Below are 25,686 nucleotides of genomic sequence, written 5' to 3'. Positions count from 1 at the left end.
ACTGACAATATGTTTCGCGTTTGAAGCAAGGATTACGGTCAAAACGTGTCGAGCCCCGATGTCCCGAAATGCTTTGCGCCTCGCTCGGGTAGAAGGTGACAGAGGACAACAAGGATGGCCTCTGTCTATCTAACTCACCAGCAGAAAGTCCTGCGCCTTTACAAAAAGTCACTGAGACACCTTGAATCGTGGTGCATCTTTCGGTAAACAAAGTTGTGTTTTTATGACAGATGGAAGTCGTGTGTGGCGTTAGCTGTCGCTATGTGTTTGCTAAACTGCTAGCCTGCTAAGCTAACTGCTAGCCTGGAAGATCAAGTTTTAGCCTTTTTTCTATTCTGCTTATTTTCACTTGGCTTCACTTTTCAAACGCTATATGCACCATATGCAGACATAATTGCTAAAAATTTGTCTCCATAGTAACAATGGTAACATAAAGTTGCCAACAGTGCCTTAACTTGTTCCTTTGTGGCGCTTACTTGGTGTTTATTCATGAAATAACCCTGTTATAGATCTCACACTGAAAAGAACAGATGAACAAATAGCAGTGTTGTAACGTTTAAAGGAATCACCAAACACGTTAAACACTTATTTTTGTATACTATACGAAGCCTGAAACTACGGTGGCTGACAGGGTCAAATGTGCAAGAATCCAAAACCAATAACATTCAGACACCATTAAACGTGGAACTTCTGCAATTGCAAACATTACAAGAGTAACAATTAGAGATGTCCGATAAATGCGTTAAAATGTAATATCGGAAATTGTCGGTATCGTTTTTTTTTATTATCAGTATCGGGTTTTTATTTTTATTTTTTTATTTTTATTTTTTTTATTAAATCAACATAAAAAACACAAGATACACTTACAATTAGTGCACCAACCCAAAAAACCTTCCTCCCCCATTTACACTCATTCACACAAAAGGGTTGTTTTTTTCTGTTATTAATATTGTGGTTCCTACATTATATATCAATATATATCAATACAGTCTGCAAGGGATACAGTCCATAAGCACACATGATTGTGTGTGCTGCTGGTCCACTAATAGTACTAACCTTTAACAGTTAATTTTACTCATTTTCATTAATTACTAGTTTTTAATGTAACTGTTTTTATATTGTTTTACTTTCTTTTTTATTCAAGAAAATGTTTTTAATTTATTTATCTTATTTTATTTTATTAATTTTTTTTAAAGTACTTTATCTTCACCATACCAAATTATGCATAATAATGTGTTAATTCCACGACTGTATATATCGGTTGATATCGGTATCGGTAATTAAAGAGTTGGACAATATCGGAATATCGGATATCGGCAAAAAGCCATTATTGGACATCCCTAGTAACAATAAATGCAAAAGAAGAATACTGCAAATGCTCAAAACACATACAAACCTAAAACACCATGAGGGAAATGCAAAATGTATCTAGGCTAATGAACATGTACATTTTTCATAATCCCTTATTGGTAAGGGTGTAACGGTACACAACAATTTCGGTTCGGTACGTACCTCGGTTTAGAGGTCACGGTTCGGTTCACTTTCGGTACAGTAAGAAAACAACAAAATATAAATTTTCTGGTTATTTATTTACCAAAATTTGTAAGCAATGGCTTTATCCTTTTAACATTGCTTTAAAATAGCTGTGTGTGTGATGGATGTGAGCCACCACTAGGCTGATCAGTGCAGTCATGAATGCGAAGCATAACAATAACATACATATACACACAGGGTCGATTGCCAGGGTTAATGCAGTCAACGTATATACAATAAAAACTAAATAAGATGAGGCTCAGAATTGGTTTCTCAACAAAACCTTTCTACATATAAAGTGCAACATTTCCACATATAAAGTGCAACTTTAAACTGCTTCAAGTTGTTGCTCAGATTAAATAAAATGACAAAACTTTTCTTCTACATATAAAAAGTGCAACATTAAACAGTTTCAAGTCAACTCAGCCTCAGATTAACTTTTCTTTCCCCCCCCAGCCTTTAACCCTGGTGACTTTCACTCAATTTTCATGTTTTTTGCCAGAAAAATCAGTTTATCCACATTGTCTGAAGAAAGAGCAGACCTGCTTGCAGTTAAAATGTCTCCAGCTGTGGAAAATACCCTTTCGCTGGGCACGGAGGTAGCAGGTAAGGCGATGTAGTGCCTGGCTAACTTGGCAGTAAGAGGATATATGGGCTCATTGTTCTTCCACCATAGAAGTGGGTCAAAATCTAGTTTTTAATATGATCTTAAATCTGCTGCTATAAAAACACCAACGGCATTTGTTATTGCTTTAGCCCTGCCTGACTCGCCGAGGAGAGGCTGCTTGAATGCGGTCTTTGCGCGACGCTTGTCTTTATCTTCGTTGAAGCGATGTGATCCATTGTTGTATCGCACCGCAAAGCCGAAATGTTCCCAAAAGGGAGATCTTTACGAGGCAGGAGGGTCTTCCAGCTCTGGCTTTTTGCATTTTGTAGTAGCCCGGTCATTGCTAGCATGCCGTGTGTTGTGCCTCGGTGTGCATTGTTTACACAACGTGCGGTGCGCTACTTAATATGTCCATGTGGAAACTCGTTCGGTGCACCTCCGTTTCGAACTGAACCCCCGTACCAAAACGGTTCAATACAAATACGCGTACCGTTACACCCTTACTTATTGGTATTGATAGCTTTCTACTTCTTCAGTGCCAGATACAGTGTTACACTATTGTGAAATTATTTGATCTACAATGACCCTAACTACCTGTGTTTGTTTTCTCAAAGTGTTTTTGTATAGCAATTCATGTTTGTGTGATTCTCGGGACAATTGTTACATGTTGTAGCTGTTCCTGTGGATGTTGTCTTTAAAAGCATTGTGACATGTGTGTGTTGTAATTTAGGGACAAGTATCGCTTCTATGCCTGCCTGATGCGCGCTCGCTTCGAGGAGAACAAGAATGAAGTTGACTTGGTGAAGGCCACCTTGATGCTGAAGGCGGGAGAGGAGGAGTTTTGGGAAAAGCAGCATCCGCAGCCTTACATCTTCCCCGACTCTCCTGGTGGGACGGCCTACGAGCGTTACGATTGCTACAAGGTGAGTGTGAGGCGGGTGATGTGGGTTGCCAGTCTGCATCTCCCTCTTGTAGCTAAATTAGCTCATTTACCACTAGGGATGATGTTCGAAAACCGGTTCTCCCGATGCTTCGATAAGAAAAGAACCGATTCCATGGATTCGAATCCCTTTTTGACAACCGGTTCCCGTTATCAAAGCCACTATACCTAGGGCTGGGCGATATGGCCTTTTTTAAATATCTCAATATTTTTAGGCCATGTCACGATACACGATATATATCTCGATATTTTGCCTTAGCCTTGAATGAACACTTGATGCATATAATCACAGCAGTATGATGATTCTATGTGTCTACATTAAAACATTCTTCTTCATACTGCATTAATATATGCTCATTTTAAACTTTCTTGCAGAGAGGCAAATCACATCTAAGTCAGTTGACCAAAACTGTATTTATTAAACAGTTATTTAGCAGTGGCACAAACATTCATGTCATTTCCAAACAGAAAGTGCAAGATTGTCAGAGACATTTTAAAACAAGCTATGAGTGCACTTTTGTGTACGATGTCACTAAGATGACATATCAAAACGACACTAAATTAAAGTGCACTTTTTGTACAGAACACCACTACAATAGTTTAAAAAATAAAGTGCACTATTGTGCAAGATGTCACACAAGATATTTCAATAACTGTAAAATAAAAATGAGCTGCATATTAGGAAATCAAATAGTGTATGTCCTTTGCTATGTGGTAGGTTCCTGCGGACGTTATCTCCTGTTGTTTACTATTTTTTTCATATGGTGTTGATGTGGAAATGGTTGCCTCGGCATTTTGTTGGTGTGGCACCGAACGGAGATGTTGACATGCAGAGTTTCAAACACTCTTCATTCTCTCGCGGGTGACTTTTCAAATGATGCTACACATTAGCAGTAATGCTACTTTTTGTAGCAACGCTTTTGCCCCACACTTGACATATTACGGTTGTCTGTTCGACATGTTCCCACTTGAAGCCAAACCACCGCCAGATGATGGACCCCGTGCTGTTTTTCTTGGGAATTAATTCTCCCTTCATTTGTTACCAGATTGGCACCTTCTCTCTCTCATATTACCACTCGCACCACAGCTAACGTTACCCATGCCGCTACCTCTATGCTCCGCGAGAGCGTATACGTATGTGACGTATGTAAGAAGGTGCGCTTGTTTTATGTCTCTGTGAGAAGGAGAAACAACAAAGAGTGAGAAACGCCTGCAGCTAAAAGCAACTGCGTGAGAACGTATACTCTAATATCACGATATAGTCATTTTCTATATCGCACAGAGACAAACCCGCGATATATCGAGTATATCCCAGCCCAGCCCAGCCCTAACTATACCGTATTTTCGCGGCCATAGGGCGCACCGTATTAAAAGGTGCCGTGTCAGTTACGGGCGCTATTTCTGTATTTAACGCTTAAATAAGGCGCGGCGTATTTTTGTCCGCAGGCATGGTTAAACATACGCCAGCTTAAAACATACACTAGCATGCATGGACGCTGTTTTAAAAAGGCAGCAGGAACAAAGCTGAGTTCGGTTGGACTTTATTGAAGTATTTATCAATGTACTCACAATATTTTTGATCAATCCTCATCCACAAATCTATCAAAGTCCTCATCTTCTGTGTCCGAAATGAACAGCTGGGCAAGTTCTCAATCAAACACGCCAGATTCCCTCTCGTCCTTTTCAAAGTCAGTCTCGTTGCCGTGGGGCTCCTCGGAAAAGATGCCGGCTTTTGCGAAAGCTCGAACAACAGTGCAAGCAGACACGTTCGCTCAAGCATCCACGATCCGTTCACAAATTGTGGCGTAACTCCCAGTTTTCGCGAAGCTGTGTTTGTTTGTCATCCATCACTCCCATGACGCTCACAACTTCACTTTGAGCGTCCTGTTTACACCCTTGTCCATCGGTTGGAGTTCCTTTCGTCATGCCTTAATGATGACTCCAGGTGGAAACTTTTCTTTCGGCAGCGTCTTCCCCTTGAAAATCACCATAGGTGGCAGTTTCTGGCCATTAGCATAGCAAGCTAGCACAACAGTAAAAGCCGACTTCTCTTGCCCCGTTGTGCGTATGGATTTGCTACCGTGCTGGTCCCCTTTTTCTCTACAGTGTGCTTCACCGGGATGTCGAAAGTGAGCGGCACCTCGTCCATGTTGGTGATGTGTTTGTCGGCAATTTGTTTTATTTACAACGCACTTAGCAGCACTATATGCCCACTGGGGGCGTGCCTTTAGCGTCCTCTCTCACCTGAAACCTTCACCCTTTAACGTCCTCATGCTGTCCTCAGTCACATCCGCCTTTCCTCCATATTAACAGCGTGCCGGCCCAGTTACATAACATCTACGGCTTTTGGAACTCAATGCACACACAAGGTGCACACACAACAACCTATCTGGATTCGATAAGAGATTCGATAAGGAATCGGTTCGATAAGAGGATTCAATAATGGCATTGACATCGATAATTTCTTAACGAACATCATCCCTATTTACTAGGGGTGTAACGGTACACAAAAATTTCAGTTCGGTACGTACCTTGGTCTAGAGGTCACGGTTCGGTTCATTTTCGGTACAGTAAGAAAACAACAAAATATACATTTTGGGGTTATTTATTTACCAAATTTGCAAAATCTTCCACCAAAAATATTTTTCCTAGTGGAATATTTGATGTGAAGTACCGTATTTTTCGGACTATAAGTCGCAGTTTTTTTCATAGTTTGGCCGGGGGTGCGACTTATACTCAGGAGTGACTTATGTGTGAAATTATTAACACATTACCGTAAAATATCAAATAATATTATTCAGCTCATTCACGTAAGAGACTAGACGTATAAGATTTCATGGGATTTAGCGATCAGGAGTGACAGATTGTTTGGTAAACGTATAGCATGTTCTATATGTTATAGTTATTTGAATGACTCTTACCATTATATGTTACGTTAACATACCAGGCACGTTCTCAGTTGGTTATTTATGCCTCATATAACGTACACTTATTCAGCCTGTTGTTCACTATTCTTTATTTATTTTAAATTGCCTTTCAAATGTCTATTTTTGGTGTTGGGTTTTATCAAATAAATTTCCCCCAAAAGTGCGACTTATGTATGTTTTTTTCTTTCTTTATTATGCATTTTCGGCAGGTGCGACTTATACTCCGGTGCGACTTATACTCCGAAAAATACGGTAATCGGAACCTTGGATAGGTCAATAATTCATAATAACATTTAATTTTGATTCAATATTATGTTTTGAGCAATGACAGTTTGAAAGAAAAAAAAACAACAACTTTGTTTTATTAGTCAACATTGCAACTTTTTCTAAATTACATTTAACTTTTAAGCTTTTTTTATTTCACTTTTGTTATGTTTTTGTTTATTTTAATAGTATTTTTAGAATGTGCCGTGGGCCTTTCAAACATTAGCCGTGGGCCGCAAACGGCCTTCGGGGCACACTTTTGACACCCCTGCTATAGATAATAAAAAATTAAATCTGATAAATCTATGGATAAAAAGCAGAGCCTGGCGACGCATGCGTGTTTATCATAACTCTCTCGCTCTCTCTGTCTGCCCCTCCCTCACGAATGCTGCTGCGCGCACAATTTGTTTTGTTTTTAACCCCTTCTTAACCCTGAACGTACATTAAAAATACACGCAACCCTAACTCAAAATGCCGGACATTTGAGGCATTTAAGAAACTCCGCCCTGACAGCTACGCAAAAGAGGACATGTCCGGTGAAAAGAGGACGTATGGTCAGTCTATCGTAGCCCGTTAGCTGCTAGCATGCCGTATGTTGTGCCTCGGTGTGCATTGTTTACATAATGTGCGTTACGCTACTTAATATGTCCGTGTGGAAACTCGTTCGGTACACCTCCGAACCGGAACCCCCGTACCGAAACGGTTCAATACAAATACACGTACCGTTACACCCCTACTATTTACCACTGTATACTACAACCGCAGGAGGTCTGGGATGGTTTTCAAAGAAAATCTGAACATCACGTTCTCCTGACGCGGTTTTGAGCGCGTGTGTTGTTTGGATCATAGTAGCATTTGGCACTCAGGATGGGGACTCTTCCTTCAACGTGGGTGAAACCAATTAATATTCTGTTATTTAGACTGATTTACATTGTAGTGCACAAACAGTATGGCGTTTGCGTGCTATGCCAATAGTTTTAAGGTCATGAATGTCAGAATTTTATTCTGAGTACTATTAGGGATGTACCGTATTTTTCGGACAATAAGGCGCACTTAAAATCCTTTCAGTTTCTCAAAAATCGACAGTGTGCCTTATAACCTGGTGCGCCTAATGTATGGAATAATTACTCCATACTCTGAGCACTTTCCACAGGACATCCCAAGGGACACGGTCAAATGCCTTCTCTAAGTCCACAAAACACATGTAGACTGGTTAGGCAAACTCCCATGCACGCTCAAGGATCCTGCCAAGAGTATAGAGTTGGTCCACAGTTCCACGACCAGAACGAAAACCACACTGCTTCTCCTGAATCCAAGGTTCGACTATTCCTTTCTGTATATGCGAATAGGGAACGGACAAGGGTTGAAAAGAAAAGAGGGAGATTGTAAAGAAAAATTTAAATCCCAAAAAAATGTGGCTTTTCCTGTTTTATCGACCGTTTCATCGCTCTCTGCAGCACTCTTTTTTTCAGCGATCACTTCCTGAAATTGCTAGAGCTCAAGTGCCTTTGTTCATGCAACCATCCTTGCCTTCCAACTTCCAGTTTCTTTCGCCATCTTTTTATTGGACACAACATGTAAACATTCACAGTGCAGAGTGGAAAAAGTAGGTGAACCCCTAGGCCAGGGGTCGGCAACCTTTACCACTCAAAGAGCCATTTTGACCCGTTTCACAAAGTCAAGAAAACAATGGGAGCTACAAAACTCTTTTGAAATTTAAAATGAAATAACACTGCATACAGTTTTTTTTAAATTTGTGCTATGTATAAACCAGACACGCGGCCCGCGAGACGTTATTTCGCGAGTTCTGTATGAATGGCGCTTGACAGCGTCATACTTGCCAACCCTCCCAATTTTTCCGGGAGACTCCCGAAATTCAGGGCAACTATTCTCTCGAATGTCTGCTGATTTTCACCCAAACGACAACAATAAGGGCGTGCCGTGATGGCACTGTCTTTAGCGCCCTCTAAAGGCTGTATAAACAGCGTGCCAGCCCAGTCACATGTTGTATGCGGCTTCTGCAGACACACATAAGTGACTGCAATGCATACTTAGTCAACAGCCATACAGGTTACACTGAGGGTGGCCGTATAAAACAACTTTAACACTGTTACCAATATGCGCCACACTGTGAACCCACCTCAAACAAGAATGACACACACATTTCTGGAGAACATCCGCACCGTAACACAACAGAACAAATACCCAGAATCCCATGCAGCACTAACTCTTCCGGGCTACATTATACACCCCCACTACCACCAAACCCCGCCTACCCCCACACATCAACTCCCCCTCCCCCCTCCGTGCGTCGGTTGAGGTGGGCGGGGTTTGGTGGTAGTGGGGGTGTATAATGTAGCCCGGAAGAGTTAGTGCTGCATGGGATTCTGGGTATTTGTTCTGTTGTGTTTATGTTGTGTTACGGTGCGGATGTTCTCCAGAAATGTGTTTGTCATTCTTGTTTGGTGTGGGTTCACAGTGTGGTGCATATTAGTAGCAGTGTTAAAGTTGTTTTATACGGCCACCCTCAGTGTGACTTGTATGGCTGTTGACCAAGTATGCTTGCAGTCACTTACGTGTGAAGGGCAGAGCCTGCATACAACATGTGACTGGGCCGGCACGCAGATAGTGTAAAATCGGACGCTAAAGGCACGCCCTCAATATTGTTGCCCCGGGAGATTTTCGGGAGAGGCACTGAAATTCGGAAGTCTCCAGGAAAAATCGGGAGGGTCAGCAAGTATGCAGCTGAGCCGCATCAGAGTGATCAAAGAGCCGAATGCGGCTCCGGAGCCGCGGGTTGCCGACCCCTGCCCTAGGCTAATGATTTCTCCAAGAGCTGATTGGAGCCAGGACTCAGACAACAAAATCATATATGTTGGTTAAAGCTGCTCTGCCCTATAAAAAACACACCTGTGGTAAGTGTGCTGTTCTCAAGAAGCATTGCCTGATGTGAACTATGCCTTTGATTGATTGATTGATTGAAACTTTTATTAGTAGATTGCACAGTACAGTGCATATTTTGTACATCCATCCATCCATTTTCTACCGCTTATTCCCTTTGGGGTCGCGGGGGGCGCTGGAGCCTATCTCAGCTACAATCGGATTGACCACTAAATGGTAACACCCGAATAAGTTTTTCGACTTGTTTAAGTCTGGGTCCACGTTAATCAATTCATGGTAAAGAGCTCACAGAAGATCTACGATCAAGAATTGTTAACTTGCATAAAGCTGGAAAGAATTACAAAAGTATCTCTAAAAGCCTTGATGTCCATGTGTCCACGGTAAGACAGACTTTCTACAAATGGAGAAAGTTCAGCACTGTTGCTGCCCTCCCTAGGCGTGGTCGACCTGTAAAGAGGACTGAGAGCACAGCACAGAATGCTCAGGGAGGTGAAGGAGAATCCCAGAGTGTCCGCTAAAGACTTGCAGAAATCTCTGGCACATGCTAACATTGTTGACAAATCTACAATATGTAAAATATTGAACAAGAATATAGTTCATGGGAGGACACCACGGAAGAAGCCACTGGAAAGAGCACCTGGATGTTGCACGGGACTACTGGCAAAATATTCTGTGGACAGATGAACCCAAAATTGAGTTGTTTGGAACGATCACACAACGCTATTTGTGGAGGAAAAAAGGCACAGCACTTCATCCCAACTGTGAAATATGGTGGAGGTGGCATCAAGGTTTGGGGCTGCTTTGCTGCCTCCGGGCCTGGACGGATTGCTTTCATCCATGGAAAAATGAATTCCCAAGTTTATCAACACATTTTGCAGGAAAACTTAAGACCATCTGTCCGCCAACTGAAGCTCAACAGAGGATGGGTAATGCAACAGGACAACGACCCCAAGCGTAGAAGTAAATCATCACCAGAAGGGCTTCTCAACAGAAGAAAATACGCCTTCTGGAGTGGCCCAATCAGAGTCCTGACCTCAACCCGAGATGCAGTGGCATGACCTCAAAAGAAAGATTCACACCAGACATCTCAAGAATATCGCCCCACTAAAACAGTTTTGTGAAGAGGAATGGTCCAAAATTCCTCCTGACCGTTGTGCAGGCCTGATCTGCAACTACAGGAATTGTTTGGTTGAGGTTATTGCTGCCAAAGGAAGGTCAACCAGTTATTAAATCCAAGGGTTCACATACTTTTTCCACCCTTCCATTTTCTACCGCTTATTCCCTTTGGGGTCGCGGGGGGCGCTGGAGCCTATCTCAGCTACAATCGGGCGGAAGGCGGGGTACACCCTGGACAAGTCGCCACCTCATCGCAGGGCACTTTTTCCACCCTGCTCTTCAAATGTTTACAAAGAATGTAAACCTATATTTTTTGTGCGGTATTAGTTTAAGCAGACTTTGTCTATTGTTGTGGCTTTGATGACGAGCAGAAGACATTTAATTACCAATTTATGCAGAAATCCAAGTAAGGGTCCACATACTTTTTCTTGCAACTGTATATTGACATCGTTTTATCACCCAGCCCTTTGTTCTACCACTAAACTACAGTTATAAACATTCTTAAGTTTTTTGCTGCATTGTGGGAACAGAACAAAAACATTTTTCCTGGATTATTTTCAAAAACTTGTTTTATTTCATTTGACTCATTTCTATCTCCTGAAATTCTGGCTGTCTAGTTCTAGGTAAAATGTGGCAGTTTTGTTTTTTCTAGGTTCCTGAGTGGGTGCTGGATCACTGGCACCCGTCAGAGAGGGCCATGTACCCTGACTACTTCTCCAAGAGGGAGCAGTGGAAGAAGCTGAGGGAGGAGAGCTGGGATAAGGAGGTGGGAATCTCTGCTGTGTCTTCTTTGTGTAGAAGGAGAATCTTCTTGCGGCAAAAGAGCGCATATACTCACCATCTGGATGTCAAACATTGTTCAAGTGAAGCAAGTAACCACAAAGTATTCCCATCGTTGCTTCCAGGTGGCGCAGCTGCAGGCCGAGACCCCAGCCGGTGGGCTCACATCTGAAGCCCTGCCTCCGGCCCGCAAGGAGACCGACCTCCCCCCTCTGTGGTGGCAATACGTCACCCGCCCCAGGGAGCGCCCCACATAAACTCCCTCCCTCCCTTCGTCTGTAAAGACTCTCTGAAGAAGATCTCTTGTGCATTTTTGATGGCTGAGAAAGACCACCTGATCCCTCTGTCCTTTTAGGTGCGTGACTTCTTACCTACTTCTCTGTCACTAAATAAACATGTAAAGAAATAATGCTTCTCTCTTGTTTATGATGCAGTTAGCTTGTATGCTCGGCAGATAAAATAACAAAAATGATGCACAAAGAAATGCGGGGTTAATACAGATTTTGCTGCTGGTAGACTTTGGGGTGTACCACAGGGCATTGTTCTGGGGCAACTCACGTGTGCCATTTTAGAAGCACTAAGGGGTCGAGGGAGCTTTGTCATGAGCTCTTCATTGCTACGGAGACACTCGCGGCCTAAAGTTGTGCGGTCGTATCATCATGGAGACGGCCTTGAGAGAGTAGAAGTCTGAGTTCTTCCAGGAAAACCAGACGATGCCGTCCGGCCCGAGCAGGTTCTGAGCCTTTAGTGAGTAACGACCTCCCTGAGGACGAGAAGCCATCACGTGAGTGTTCACCTCCTTTGACTGCTAAAAATGTTTCTGCTTTCTCAAATATTGCTATTACTTTGTAGTAGACGCCGTTGAGGTTGGCGAAGAAGCACTGGTGGAACCACCAGCCACTGTGGCTGATCTCGGCGCAGACATTGCCCGTGTCTGGCGTGCTGAAGCCGCGTTGGTCGTGGTACCAAGCAAAGGAGTCCTCCATGGTTCCGCTGTAACCAGACACATGGAGGCGGTACTGGTTCTTCTCATCCTCGATCCTGCAGGTAGACGCGGCATTATCTCTGTAACAACCTGTTGTTTCTTAACACGTCACAGCTCAAGGTGTTAAAGGAGAACTGCACTGATTTGTACAATTTTGTCTATTATTCACAATCCCTGTGAGACAAGCACACTTATGTTTTTTTTTTAATGCAGTCTAACTCAAAGGCTGGTAATATATATATATATATATATATATATATATATATATATATATATATATATATATATATATATATATATATATATATATATATATATATATGCTGTAATTATATACAGTGCATCCGGAATTTTTTGTTATGTTACTGCCTTATTCCAAATTAGAACAAATAAATTTTTGTCCTCAAAATTTTACACACAATACCCCATATTGACAATGGGGAAAGTTTGATTTTATTTTTTTTTTAAATACATTTTGCAAATGTATCAAAAATTAAAAAACTAAATAAACCACATGTACATAAGTATTCACAGCCTTTGCTCAATACTTTGTTGATGCACCTTTGTCAGCAACTACAGCCTCAAGTGTTGTTTTTTTTAATCCAGGATGTCTCTGTACATTGCAGCATTCATCTTAGTTTAGTCCAGTGGTTCTCAAACTTTTTTTGTCATCCCCCACTTTGGACAAGGGGGAGTTTTCAAGCCCCACCTGCCCCCATCGCCCCAACAGAGCGCTAATGCCAAGCTTTAACATTTTCAAATTTATTGAACATCAAGTAACATATAGTAGTATACATTCAAACTCAATAACATAAAATAACACCAAGTTCAATGATAAATATAATAACTGTGCAGCTGTGGTACAACTTGCATCAAGTTCAATAATAAATAAAATAACTTCCATCAAGTTCAATAATAAATAAAACAAAAGTGTTATAACTTGCATCAAGTTCAATAATAAATCAAAAAAAGTGTTATAACTTGCATCAAGTTCAATAATAAATAAAAAAAAGTGTTATAACTTGTATCAAGTTCAATAATAAATCAAAAAAAGTGTTATAACTTGCATCACGTTCAATAATAAATCAAAAAAGTGTTATAACTTGCATCAAGTTCAATAATAAATCAAATAAAAGTGTTATAACTTGCATCAAGTTCAATAATAAATCAAATAACTTGCATCAAGTTCAATAATAAATCAAAAAAAGTGTTATAACTTGCATCAAGTTCAATAATAAATAAAACAAAAGTGTTATAACTTCCATCAAGTTCAATAATAAATCAAAAAAAGTGTTATAACTTGCATCAAGTTCAATAATAAATCAAATAACTTGCATCAAGTTCAATAATAAATACAATAAAAGTGCCACTTTGCAATCTTTGCAAAAAAAAAAAAAAAAAGGAGGAGCTATGCATTTGGCAAGACAGGGCAAGTGACAGCACTTTCCCCCAGGAGAGCCACCTTGCTTCACTGTGAAACAGCACGGCTGTATGATCAGCTCCCATTTCCTCACACAGTGCAGAGAACAGTCGCACTTTCAGTGGTCGTGTTTTGATCAAATTTACCGCGCTCACAACATGTTAAAACCTCATTGAGTTCGGGGCTGAGCTGCCTTGACGCGAGTGCTTCCCGGTGAATGACACAGTGTGTGCCCGTCAGATTTTTGTTTCTCTGCAGGCGCTGGCTCTGGCTCGACGACCTTTGAGGTGCGAGTCACAAATGTATATATTTGTGTAATTGTGGTCCACACATTAGCCTGCTACCCATCCGCGCGAAAGTTTGTTCCGTTTAGCCCCGCCCCCATTAGTTACTGTTGCTATGTCTGTCAAACTTTCGCTCGTACCGAGAAATATAAAGCCTACAGTAAAAATAAGTACCGGTAATTTCCATTTATTTATATAGCGGATTTCACAGACAGAATCACAAAGTGATTTACAGTGTGTATAGAAAATGAAAGCATAGTAAAAAAAATAATCTTAAGAATATAATAATAAATAAAAAAATTTAAAGTGAAATTTCCTCCCGTTCCTCGCGCCCCACCTGTCATGTCTCTATTCCCCACCAGTGGGGCGCGCCCCACACTTTGAGAAACGCTGGTCTAGTCAGTGTTTTGACCAAGAACCCGGTGGTCACTCTGTCAGAGCTACAGCATTCTTCTGTGGAGAAGGAAGGACAACCATCGCGGCAGCAATCAGACATGTCCGGTAGAGTGGCCAGACGGAATATTTTTTCTTAGAAGTTTGCCAAAATGCACCTGAAAGACTCTTAGACCATGAGAAACATTCTACGGTCTGATGAGACAAAGATTGAACTCTTTGGCATGAATGCTAGGCATCATGTTTGGAGGAAACCAGGCAACGCTCATCACCAGGCCAATACCATCCCTACAGTAAAGCATGGTGGTGGCAGCATCATGCTGTGGGGATGTTTTTGAACGGCAACAAGTGGGAGACTAGTCGGGATAGAGGGAAAGATGAATGCAGCAATGTACCGAGACATCCTGGATTAAATTTACCACTTCCCATCCACCCTGATGGAGCTTGAGAGATGCTGCAAAGAGGAGTGAGCGAAACTGCCCGAAGATAGGTGTGCCAAGCTTGTGGGATCATATTCAAAAAGACTTGAGGCTATAATTGCTGCCAAAGGTGCATCAATAAAGTATTATGCAAAGACTGTGACTATTTACGTACATGTGATTTTTTTAAATTTGTTATAAATTTGCAAATAAAAAAAAAAACTTTTTACATTGTCATGAAGGAGTATTGTGTGTAGAATTTTGAGAACAACAAATTAAATGATTCCATTTTGGAATAAGGCTGTAACATAACACACTGTGGAAAAAAGTGAAGTGCTGTGAATACTTTCCGGATGCACTGTATGTAATGTAGTAACAGGTATATTCAAAATGACATGCAATATACAAATATTTTTCTCATTTTAAGCATATGGCGGCGTAATAATTTCACAGAAGCATGACAGCGTTCGCTTTTCCCTTCAACATAAACATGACTAAACCTGACAAACTTCATGAGCGCCATCAAAGACTACTTTAGGACAAATGATAATCCAGAGCTCTATGTTTTTGAGCCTGAATATGAGGTGGATGAGCTAAAAGGTTTAGAAACTGCTAAAGAGATTAAGTGTTAGTGAAACACAAGCATCATGTAGCAGTATTGCTAAGTGCTAAACAAAAAATACATACTATGAACATAATAACACCTACTGTACAATGTCTGCTCTCACTGGGATGCCGACTGATGGGATGTTTATACTGTATCTTCCCGTTTAAATGGAGAATTAATCATAATGCCCGCCAAACAAGTTTTTATTTTGTATTTTCTCGCCATCTCTGGGTCTAAGTTGAATGTCAAAGTTCACCAACTTCTTAGTTTTATCGCTACAACCTTCTATACAAGTGAGAGGCACGATTTATGAACTACAATGAACTTGTACCAGTTTAGAGGTGACGGACCAGATCATAGCAGCAAAAGCCATTTAGCTCTCTGTGATCACGGCGCCACAAAAAGTAGTTTGACTGCGTTAGCGCTTATAATAACAATATCGCTAATACTTGGTTAATATTCAGGTCATGAGATATAAATGGAGTATTGTTGGCGGTTTTTTAAAGGGATTTATGGGAGAAATAGAGTACTTCCTTTGCCTGCATTGTTGGCCACCTCATCATTGTCGTATATTACAAAAAAGAAAAACGTGTTCTTGTCCTTCATAGAGATTGTGATTGTGAAAGTGTTGTTTCTTTTTAAAGTGACATTAGGTGTTGTGACAGCATCCACGGACAGTGTCGCTTGTGACCTGAAATTGTTGTACAGGGCGTGGCGGTGGACGTGGCTCCAGTCCTGCATGTCGATGCGTAGGCTGTAGTGCGCCTGGTTGGACAGCAGATGGAGCTGTTGGTTGCCCAGCCAGTGTTCGCCCCACGGGTCACCGAAGCCATGGCGATACTCGGACCAGCCACGGTTGAAGCTCACTGAGCCATCGTGACGCTTTTGGAGCACCGTCCAACCTCCACCTTGGTGAACACGAAGAACCCTTCGAACCTCACGCTGGCACGAGGAAGACTCAAGAACATGAATGGTATGTGTTAGTGTCACCTTCTATCTCCATGTCGCAGTAGACTGGCATATTTGCACCGGGTGACAAGACAATGGTGTAAACACCAGAATGTCGCACACCACTCAGATACAGAGACGCACAATCTGACGGACAGGAAGACACAAAGTGTCGGTCTAAAGGAGACACAAAGACAGATGCTAATAATGACATGCTTGTTGCTGACTGGTTTCCATTAGAGATGTCCGATAATATCGGTCTGCCGATATTATCGGCCGATAAATGCTTTAAAATGTAATATCGGAAATTATCGGTATCGGTTTCAAAATTAGCGGTGTCGGTTTCCAAAAGTAAAATGTATGACTCTTTAAAGCGCCGCTGTGTACACAGAGAAGTACAGAGCGCAAATAAACCTTTAAGGCACTGCCTTTGCGTGCCGGCCCAGTCACATAACATCTACGGCTTTTCACACACACACACAAGTGAACGCAGGGCATATTTGATCAATATCATACAGGTCACACTGAGGGTGGCCGTATAAACAACTTTAACACTGTTACAAATATGCGCCACACTGTGAACTCACACCAAACAATAATGACAAACACATTTCGGGAGAACATCCGCACCGTAACACAACATAAACACAACAGAACAAATACCCAGAACCCCCTTGCAGCACTAACTCTTCCGGGACGCTACAATATACACCCCCGCTACCACCAAACCCCGCCCTCACCAACCCTGCCCACCTCAACAAACCCCCCACCCCCTCCCCCGAAAAAAAAAGGTCACATAACATCTACGGCTTTTCACACCCACACACACAAGTGAACGCAAGGAATACTTGATCATCATCATACAGGTCACACTGAGGGTGGCCGTATAAACAACTTTAACGCTGCTACAAATATGCGCCACACTGTGAACCCCATACTTGCCAACCCTCCCGGATTTTCCGGGAGACTCCCGAAATTCAGCGCATCTCCCGAAAACCTCCCGGGACAAATTTTCTCCCGAAATTCAGGCGGAGCTGGAGGCCACGCCCCCTCCAGCTCTATGCGGGCCTGAGTGAAGTGTTGACAGCCTGTTCTTACGTCCGCTTTCCCACCATATAAACAGCTAATGATCGAGGGCGAGTTCTTGGTTTCTTATGTGGGTTTATTGTTAGGCAGTTTCATTAACATCCTCCCAGCGTGGTAACAACAAACAACAACAGCAGTCAAGTTTTCGTCCCCCGTAAAGCAGTTCGTCTGCCGTACACAGCAATGTTGTGACACTTTTAAACAGGACAATACTGCCATCTACTGTACATGCATATGTGACCCACCCATAATGTGTCACATTTTTGTGTTGATTTATTTATTTTATTTTGTAGTTTGAATTCGTTTTTGGAGCTGTCATTACAGATTTATCAGTATTCACATTGATCAGTAGGGGGCAGTAGGGCGTTTCTTCCTAATTGAATGCTATCACCTGCAGACCGGAAGTGTCTTGTTATTCTGATGAGAGCGACCAGTCTGTGAACAATTGAAACGTCCTGTGTGCTTTTTCCTCCTGTATAACAGGTTAGTTTTGGTGAATCAACTCACTGAATAATATCCATGTGATCTTTATAAGTTTAAGTACACATTCTGATGGTGGAGCCTAACTCTAAAGTGTTTGTGAGTTGTAGTTTGTATTTGTGAATGAATCCAGTGCACAGCTGCAGCAATCAATACAAAAAGGCGACTATAGGAACTTCTGATCCTAATTCAGACTCCCAAATTAGAGCTCCCGTTTTCTTATTGATTTTATAATGTATATTTGTATAATGTGTGTGTTCTGAAATAGTGACAGAGAATAGAACAAGGATGGACAATTCAACCCTTAACTCAACAATGAGTAGATGAGTGTTATGTGTGTGTATATGTGTAAATAAATGAACACTGAAATTCAAGTATTTATTTTATTTATTTATTTATATATATATATATATATATATATATATATATATATATATATATATATATATATATATATATATATATATATATATATGTATATATGTATATATATATATATATGTGTATATATATATATATGTAATAAGATATATATGTATATAGCTAGAATTCACTGAAAGTCAAGTATTTTTATATATATATATATATATATATATATATCTTAACCACGCCCCTAACCACGCCCCCTGCCCCGCCCCCGACCACGCCCCCACCCCCCCACCTCCCGACATCGGAGGTCTCAAGGTTGGCAAGTATGGTGAACCCACACCAAACAAGAATGACAAACACATTTTGGGAGAACATACGCACCGTAACACAACATAAACACAACAGCACAAATACCCAGAACCCCTTGCAGCACTAACTCTTCCGGGACGCTACAATATACACCCCGCTACCACCAAACCCCGCCCCCCCCCAACCCCGCCCACCTCAACAAATTTCCTTTCACTTTGTGAAAGTCAAAGTATAGTATTTCCCATAGTTGTAGTGGGTATCAGGATTATCTCAGGGAGAGCATGTCCCAAATTCCAAGCTGCTGTTTTGAGGCATGTTAAAACAAATAATGCACTTTGTGACTTCAATAATCAATATGGCAGTGCCATGTTGGCATTTTTTTTTCCATAACTTGAGTTGATTTATTTTGGAAAACCTTGTTACATTGTTTTAATGCATCCAGCGGGGCATCACAACAAAATTAGGCATAATAATGTGTTCATTCCAGGACTGTATATATCGGTATTGGTTGATATCGGTATCGGTAATTAAGAGTTGGGGAATATCGAATATCGGCAAAAAAGCCATTATTGGACATCCCTAGTTTCCATAGTTTGGCCGTGCTTGTTTACCTGGCACTAAAGTGTCACGCCTGCCCAGCAGCCTGCCGGCTCGGGTGACAGTGGCAGTGCAGCCCGTGCTCGCACTCATGTGGCGAACGCCGGAAGACAGATTGCGGACGTCTACCTGCAGCTCGTGCAGCAGCGCCGCGTGCACGCGGAGCAGCGCCCTGGCCTCGTCGTGACGCATCTCCACTGGGTGTAAACGCTGGTTAAAGGTGGAGTTTGGATGAGGGTTTTCCTCCCTCTGAGAGATAGACTTCTTTAGTGATGTGTAAATGTGACAGGACGTCAACATGACTATTGTGCACAAGACACCGAGAGAGATTTTCTGTCTCCTACGGAGGAACTTGTGAACTTGTATAATCCTGTTAGCCTGCAGGGTCAACTGGGGGTTAGTGGGCCACAAAGAAATGTAGCTGAGTCTACCTGCATCTCCAGGACCTGGACTCGATGCCGATGATTTCTCAGTTCCTCCTGCAGCTCTGACATGGTCTCCCTCATCTCCTCCAGTTGCTCCTTGTGGTTCTGGTTCTCGTGAAGCCAGGAGGAAACCTCGTCCGAGCAACGAAACATGTCAGGGCAGCGTTTCTGAACCTCCCCCACCGTCGCTCTTAGTCTGCAATGGCCGTCAGAAGTACGCTCGCCGCACTGCGACACCGCAATGACGCCAGGCTCACCCGTCTCTCGTCTGTGCGTGTCCAGCAAGGTCTCATGGTGGGGGTCAGTGGGGGTCTCCTCAAGGATGCGAGGAGGATACACGTCTGCATCCTCGTAGTTGTCCTGGTGTAGGTCGGCTCCGTCGACGTCAGCTTCTCTGAGGGTGTTGGGATGGATGTCCTCATCGTGTCCGACGTCTGACCAATCAGAACCTGTCACAAGTCGGCCAGTCAGCAGGACTACGGCCACGAGAAATGCTCTCGCCTTCATCCTCAACGGACGCTCAGCCTGTGCTTGACTTTTGAACTGCAACACATGCAACAGTTTTCCAGCAGAGGGCGACTTCAAGACATTTATGGACAGTCAATGAAATGTCCAAATGCCGTAAAATCAGGCAACACACTTATTTGTTGACCTCTAATTGGACACACTGAGGATCATTCCTAAAGTGTGCAAATTGACTTGCACACTCAAAAAGTAAAGTGTTAACATGGAAGTGTTCTACAGCTCTTATTTTTTTGTGATAGAGTAATTGGAGCACATACTTGTTGGTCACAATAAACATTCATGAAGTTTGGTTCTTTTATGAATGTTTTATGGGTCGACTGAAAGTGTGACCAAATCTGCTGGGTCAAAAGTATACATACAGCAATGTTAATATTTGGTTACATGTCCCTGGGCAAGTTTCACTGCAATAAGGCACTTTTGGTAGCCATCCACAAGCTTCTAGCAAGCTTCTGGTAGAATTTTTTGACCACTCATCTTGACAAAATTGGTGCAGTTCAGCTAAATTAGTTGGTTTTCTGACACAAACTTGTTTCTTCAGCATTGTCCACATGTTCTGAATGGGGTTTAAGTCAGGGCTTTGAGAAGGCCATTCTAAAACCTTTATTCTAGCCTGATTTAGCCATTCCTTTACCACTTTTGACATGGATTCGGGGTCATTGTCCTGTTGGAACACCCAACTGCCTCCAAGACTCAACCTCCGGGCTGATGATTTTAGGTTGTCCTGAAGAATTTGGAGGTAATCCTCCTTTTTCATTGTCCCATTTACTCTCTGTAAAGCACCAGTTCCATTGGCAGCTAAACAGGCCCAGAGCATAATACGACCACCACCATACCTGACAGTAGGATGGTGTTCCTGGGATTAAAGGCCTCACCTTTTCTCCTCCAAACATATCGCTGGGTATTGTGGCCAAACCGCTCAATTTTTGTTTCATCTGACCACAGAACTTCCCTCCAGAAGGTCTTATCTTTGTCCATGTGCTCAGCAGCAAACTTTAGACAAGCCTTAAGGTGTCGCTTCTGGAGCAAGGGCTTCCTTCTTGCATGGTAGCCTCTCAGTCCATGGCGATGCAAAACACGCTTGACTGTGGACACTGACACCTGTGTTCCAGCAGCTTCTAATTCATTGCAGACCTGCTTTTTGGTGGTTCTCGGTTGACTCTTGATCATCCTGACCAATTTTCTCTCAGCAGCAGGTGATAGCTTGCGTTTTCTTCCTGATCGTGGCAGTGACAAAACTGTGCCATGCACTTTATACTTGCGAACAATTGTCTGCACAGTTGCTCTTGGGACCTTAAGCTGCTTTGAAATGGCTCCAAGTGACTTTCCTGACTTGTTCAAGTCAATGATTCATTTTTTCAGATCTGCGCTGAGTTCCTTTGACTTTCCCATTGTCGTGTTTGTAACCGAGTCTAATGACTGCATCACATGAACCCTATTTAAATGGGCTCAGAGAAGTCAACAGGTGTCATCAATCATAATCACTCACATGAAGTTAAGAGGCCATGCCATGAAGCTAATTTGATTTGATCGTAACTTTTCTACATCACCAACATTGATAATGTGTGTTGCTGTATGTATACTTTTGACCCAGCAGATTTGGTCACATTTTCAGTAGACAAATAATAAATTCATACAATAACCAAACTTCCTCCCACTTCCAAAGACATGCACCTGGGGATAGGTTGATTGGCAACACTAAATTGGCCCGAGTGTGTGAATGTTGTCTGTCAATCTGTGCTGGCCCTGCGATGAGGTGGGGACTTGTCCAGGGTGTACACCGCCTTCTGCCCGAATGCAGCTGAGATAGGCTCCAGCACCCCGCGCGACCCCAAAAGGGACAAGTGGTAGAAAATGTGTGTGTGTGTGTGTGTGTGTGTGTGTGTGTGTGTGTGTGTTGGGGGGCTTTTAAACAAATTACTTCTGAGTAAACATGACGTGTTCTTTGAGTGCTGTTGACGGGACTCAACAGTTTTCTTCCTAAGTTTTTCTAGGAAAGCTGTTTCGCCGTGAAACCTGACGACTATGTTTGCCAGCATGTTTTTGGTATTTGTTGTTTCTTTTAAAAAAGTAAATAAATAATTATTTTTTAAATGTACCATTCAGTAACAATAATAATACAACATTTATAATATAAAAAGTAGAGTAAAAATTATTTGAAAAAGTGACTATTAAAGAAAATATGTATGCATATATTTTTAGAATATAATTGTGTGATACAGTATGCATTTTTGCCTATGTGTCCTGACGTTAGGGCAGTGTTTCTCAAATCGGAGGCATCCCGGTGGGACTCTTATTTGCATATTACTGTTACTTTGTCATGTTTTGTTCACATTTGTGTCCACAAAAAATCCTCACCAAGTGAGTCGCAGCAATGTGTCTGAGCGGTGTGGTGCGTTCAGGGTCGCTTGTAAGATAAAACATTGTTTGAGACAGATTAGAAAGCCATTTTAGCGTGAATCTCGAGTGCTTGTTTAGTTTTCTGCCATCGCATGTATTATTTTGCATGGTTTGCTGTGCTTTTATTTTCCGTTTTGTGAGCCATTTTGCTAGCCATCATGCTTTCAACTATTTTATATGTTACCATTTTCCATTTGCCTATAATGTTTTTAATGATTGTTAGAAATGTTTTTGAATTGTATTTCGATAACAAGATATTTAGAATGCAGATTTGTTAGTGACCAGTCTAAGGTGTACCCTGTAAATTGTGATAGGCTCTGGCTTACCCTTAAACCTAATGAGGATAAGCGGTATACGAAATTAATGTTTCTGTGTGTGTGTATGTATGTATATATTTTATATATTATATATATATATATATATATATATATATATATATATATATATATATAAATATATGTGTATATAAATATATGTGTATATATATATATATATGTATGTGTATATGTATATATATATATATATATATATGTATGTGTATATATATATATATATATACATAAATACATATATATATACATATATATACATACTGTACATCTAATGTGTATATATAATGTACTGTATTTATATATGTATGTATATATGTGTATATATATATATATATACTGTATGTATATATATATATATGTGTATCTATATGTATATATATATATACACATATATATACATGTGTATTACACACACATGTATATGTATATATATATATATATGTATGTGTGTGCATATATGTATATATGTGGATGTATATCTATTTATTTATACATATATTACACACACATGTATATGTATATACAGTATATATATGTAAGTGTGTGCATATACTGTATGTATATATGTGGCTGTATATCTATTTATTTATACATATATTACACAGACACATATAGTATGTATATATATTACACAGACACATATGTATTAATGTGTGTGTGTATGTAAATGTGTCTGTGTATACTGTATGTCTATGAATGTATATATGTGTGTGTATATATGTATACATACGTATATGTATATATGTACACTTATTTATGTATACACACACATATATGTATATATATATGTATGTGTCTGCATTTATATATACATATATGTGTGTGTATACATTAGGGGTGTGGGAAAAAATCGATTCAAATTCGAATCGCGATTCTCACATTGTGCGATTCAGAATCGATTCTCATTTTTTTTGTAATTATAATTTTATTTTATTTTTTTAATTAATCAATCCAACAAAACAATACACAGCAATACCATAACAATGCAATCCAATTCCAAAACCAAACCTGACCCAGCAACACTCAGAACTGCAATAAACAGAGCAATTGAGAGGAGACACAAACACGACACAGAACAAACCAAAAGTAGTGAAACAAAAATGAATATTATCAACAACTGTATCAATATTAGTTACAATTTCAACATAGCAGTGATTAAAAATCCCTCATTGACATTATCATTAGACATTTATAAAAATAAAAGAACAATAGTGTCACAGTGGCTTACACTTGCATCGCATCTCATAAGCTTGACAACACACTGTGTCCAATATTTTCACAAAGATAAAATAAGTCATATTTTTGGTTCATTAAATAGTTAAAACAAATTTACATTATTGCAATCAGTTGATAAAACATTGTCGTTTACAATTATAAAAGCTTTTTACAAAAATCTACTACTCTGCTTGCATGTCAGCAGACTGGGGTAGATCCTGCTGAAATCCTATGTATTGAATGAATAGAGAATCCTTTTGAATCGGGAAAAAAAATCGTTTTTGAATCGAGAATCGTTTTGAATTGAAAAAAAAAAATAGATTTTGAATCGAATCGTGACCCCAAGAATCGATATTGAATCGAATCGTGGGACACCCAAAGATTCACAGCCCTAGTATACATATATATACATATACATATATATATATATATGTCTTAATAAGGTTATCCAAAAAATAGTGCTCGATACCGTAGTAGAGCGCAATATATGTATGTGTGGGAAAAAAAATCACAAGACTATTTCATCTCTACAGGCCTGTTTCATGAGGGGGGGTACCCTCAATCATCAGGAGGTTTTAATGGGAGCATTCGCATACCATGGTTTATATAGGGCACAGAGTGGGTGGGTACAGGCTGGCGTAGGGGCGTGGTGATTGGCTCATGTGTTACCTAGGAGGTGTTTCCGTCTATGGCGGCATGCTGTCACAATTTCGCTGCGCTTGTTGAGGGATGACAGGTCTGGACGGTAAATAATAAACAGTTTCTCTTTCAAGCATAGGTTGCATCTTTTATTACCACTATTGTAAGGTGTGCTGGATGCAAGAATTTGCCATGTTATTGAATATTCAACATTATTGTCTTTGAGGTCCCAAATGTGTTTGCTGAGTTCTGTGGTATTTCGCAGGTTTTTGTTCCTGAAAGAAGCCTTGTGATTGTTCCATCTGGTTTTGAATTATATATATATATATATATATATATATATATATATATATATATATATATATATATATATATACACACATTCAGTCGTGGTCAAAAGTTTACATACACTTGTGAAGGACATAACGTCATGGCTGTCTTGAGTTTCCAATAATTTCTACAACTCTTATTTTTTGTGATAGAGTGATTGGAGCACATTCTTGTTTGTCACAAAAAACATTCATGAGGTTTGGTTCTTTTATAAATTTATTATGGGTCTACTGAAAATGAGAGCAAATCTGCTGGGTCAAAAGTATACATACAGCAACACACATTATTGGTGATGTAGAAAAGTTACAATCAAATCGAATTAGTTTCATGGAATGGCCTCTTAACTTCATGTCACGTGAGTGATTATGATTGACAACCCCTGTTGACTTCTCTGAGCCCATTTAAATAGAGCTCATGTGATGCAGTCATTAGACTCGGTTACAAACACAACAATGGGAAAGTCAAAGGAACTCAGCACAGATCTGACAAAACGAATCATTGACTTGAACAAGTCAGGAAAGTCAGTTGGAGCCATTTCAAAGCAGCTTAAGGTCCCAAGAGCAACTGTGCAGACAATTGTTCGTAAGTATAAAGTGCATGACACAGTTATGTCACTGCCACGATCAGGAAGAAAACGCAAGCTGTCACCTGCTGCTGAGAGAAATTTGGTCAGGATGATCAAGAGTCAACCGAGAACCACCAAAAAGCAGGTCTGCAATGAACTGGAAGCTGCTGGAACACAGGTGTCAGTGTCCACAGTCAAGCGTGTTTTGCATCGCCATGGACTGAGAGGCTACCATGCAAGAAGGAAGCCCTTGTTCCAGAAGTGACACCTTAAGGCTCATCTAAAGTTTGCTG

General features: G+C 40.8%; 2 protein-coding genes across 2 annotated transcripts in view; one reads left to right on the top strand and one right to left on the bottom strand.

Moving 5' to 3' along the window:
• Nucleotides 1-36: 36 nt before the first annotated feature.
• Nucleotides 37-11,477, top strand: ndufb9 (NADH:ubiquinone oxidoreductase subunit B9). The gene is made up of 4 exons (XM_061931010.1): nt 37-203; nt 2,871-3,063; nt 10,941-11,054; nt 11,194-11,477. The coding sequence occupies exons 1-4, from the start codon at nt 115-117 to the stop codon at nt 11,323-11,325; spliced, it is 528 nt and encodes a 175-aa protein (XP_061786994.1). The 5' UTR covers nt 37-114; the 3' UTR covers nt 11,326-11,477.
• The window catches only part of LOC133577214 (angiopoietin-4-like), a 16,580-nt gene continuing 2,330 nt past the window's right edge, over nt 11,437-25,686 (bottom strand). The window contains exons 3-8 of the mRNA XM_061930846.2: nt 19,397-19,839; nt 18,980-19,214; nt 16,167-16,301; nt 15,868-16,084; nt 11,914-12,109; nt 11,437-11,831 (exon numbers count right to left, since the gene is read on the bottom strand). Of these exons, the coding sequence (XP_061786830.2) occupies nt 11,685-11,831; nt 11,914-12,109; nt 15,868-16,084; nt 16,167-16,301; nt 18,980-19,214; nt 19,397-19,839 (1,373 nt within the window). The 3' untranslated portion in view covers nt 11,437-11,684. The remainder of the gene's footprint in view (nt 11,832-11,913; nt 12,110-15,867; nt 16,085-16,166; nt 16,302-18,979; nt 19,215-19,396; nt 19,840-25,686) is intronic.

Source organism: Nerophis lumbriciformis, linkage group LG37, assembly GCF_033978685.3.
Source record: "Nerophis lumbriciformis linkage group LG37, RoL_Nlum_v2.1, whole genome shotgun sequence".
In the NCBI taxonomy this organism is placed as follows: Eukaryota; Metazoa; Chordata; class Actinopteri; order Syngnathiformes; family Syngnathidae; genus Nerophis; species Nerophis lumbriciformis.
The sequence above is the reverse complement of the archived record's forward strand: the minus strand, read 5'-3'. Positions and strand labels throughout refer to the sequence as shown.

Bases quoted from the DNA above. Each gene is read 5' to 3' on its own strand.
- ndufb9 (XM_061931010.1), top strand. From the start codon at position 115: ATGGCCTCTGTCTATCTAACTCACCAGCAGAAAGTCCTGCGCCTTTAC. The intron at 204-2,870 runs GTAAACAAAGTT...GTTGTAATTTAG, and splicing joins GAATCGTGGTGCATCTTTCG to GGACAAGTATCGCTTCTATG. The intron at 11,055-11,193 runs GTGGGAATCTCT...CGTTGCTTCCAG, and splicing joins AGGAGAGCTGGGATAAGGAG to GTGGCGCAGCTGCAGGCCGA.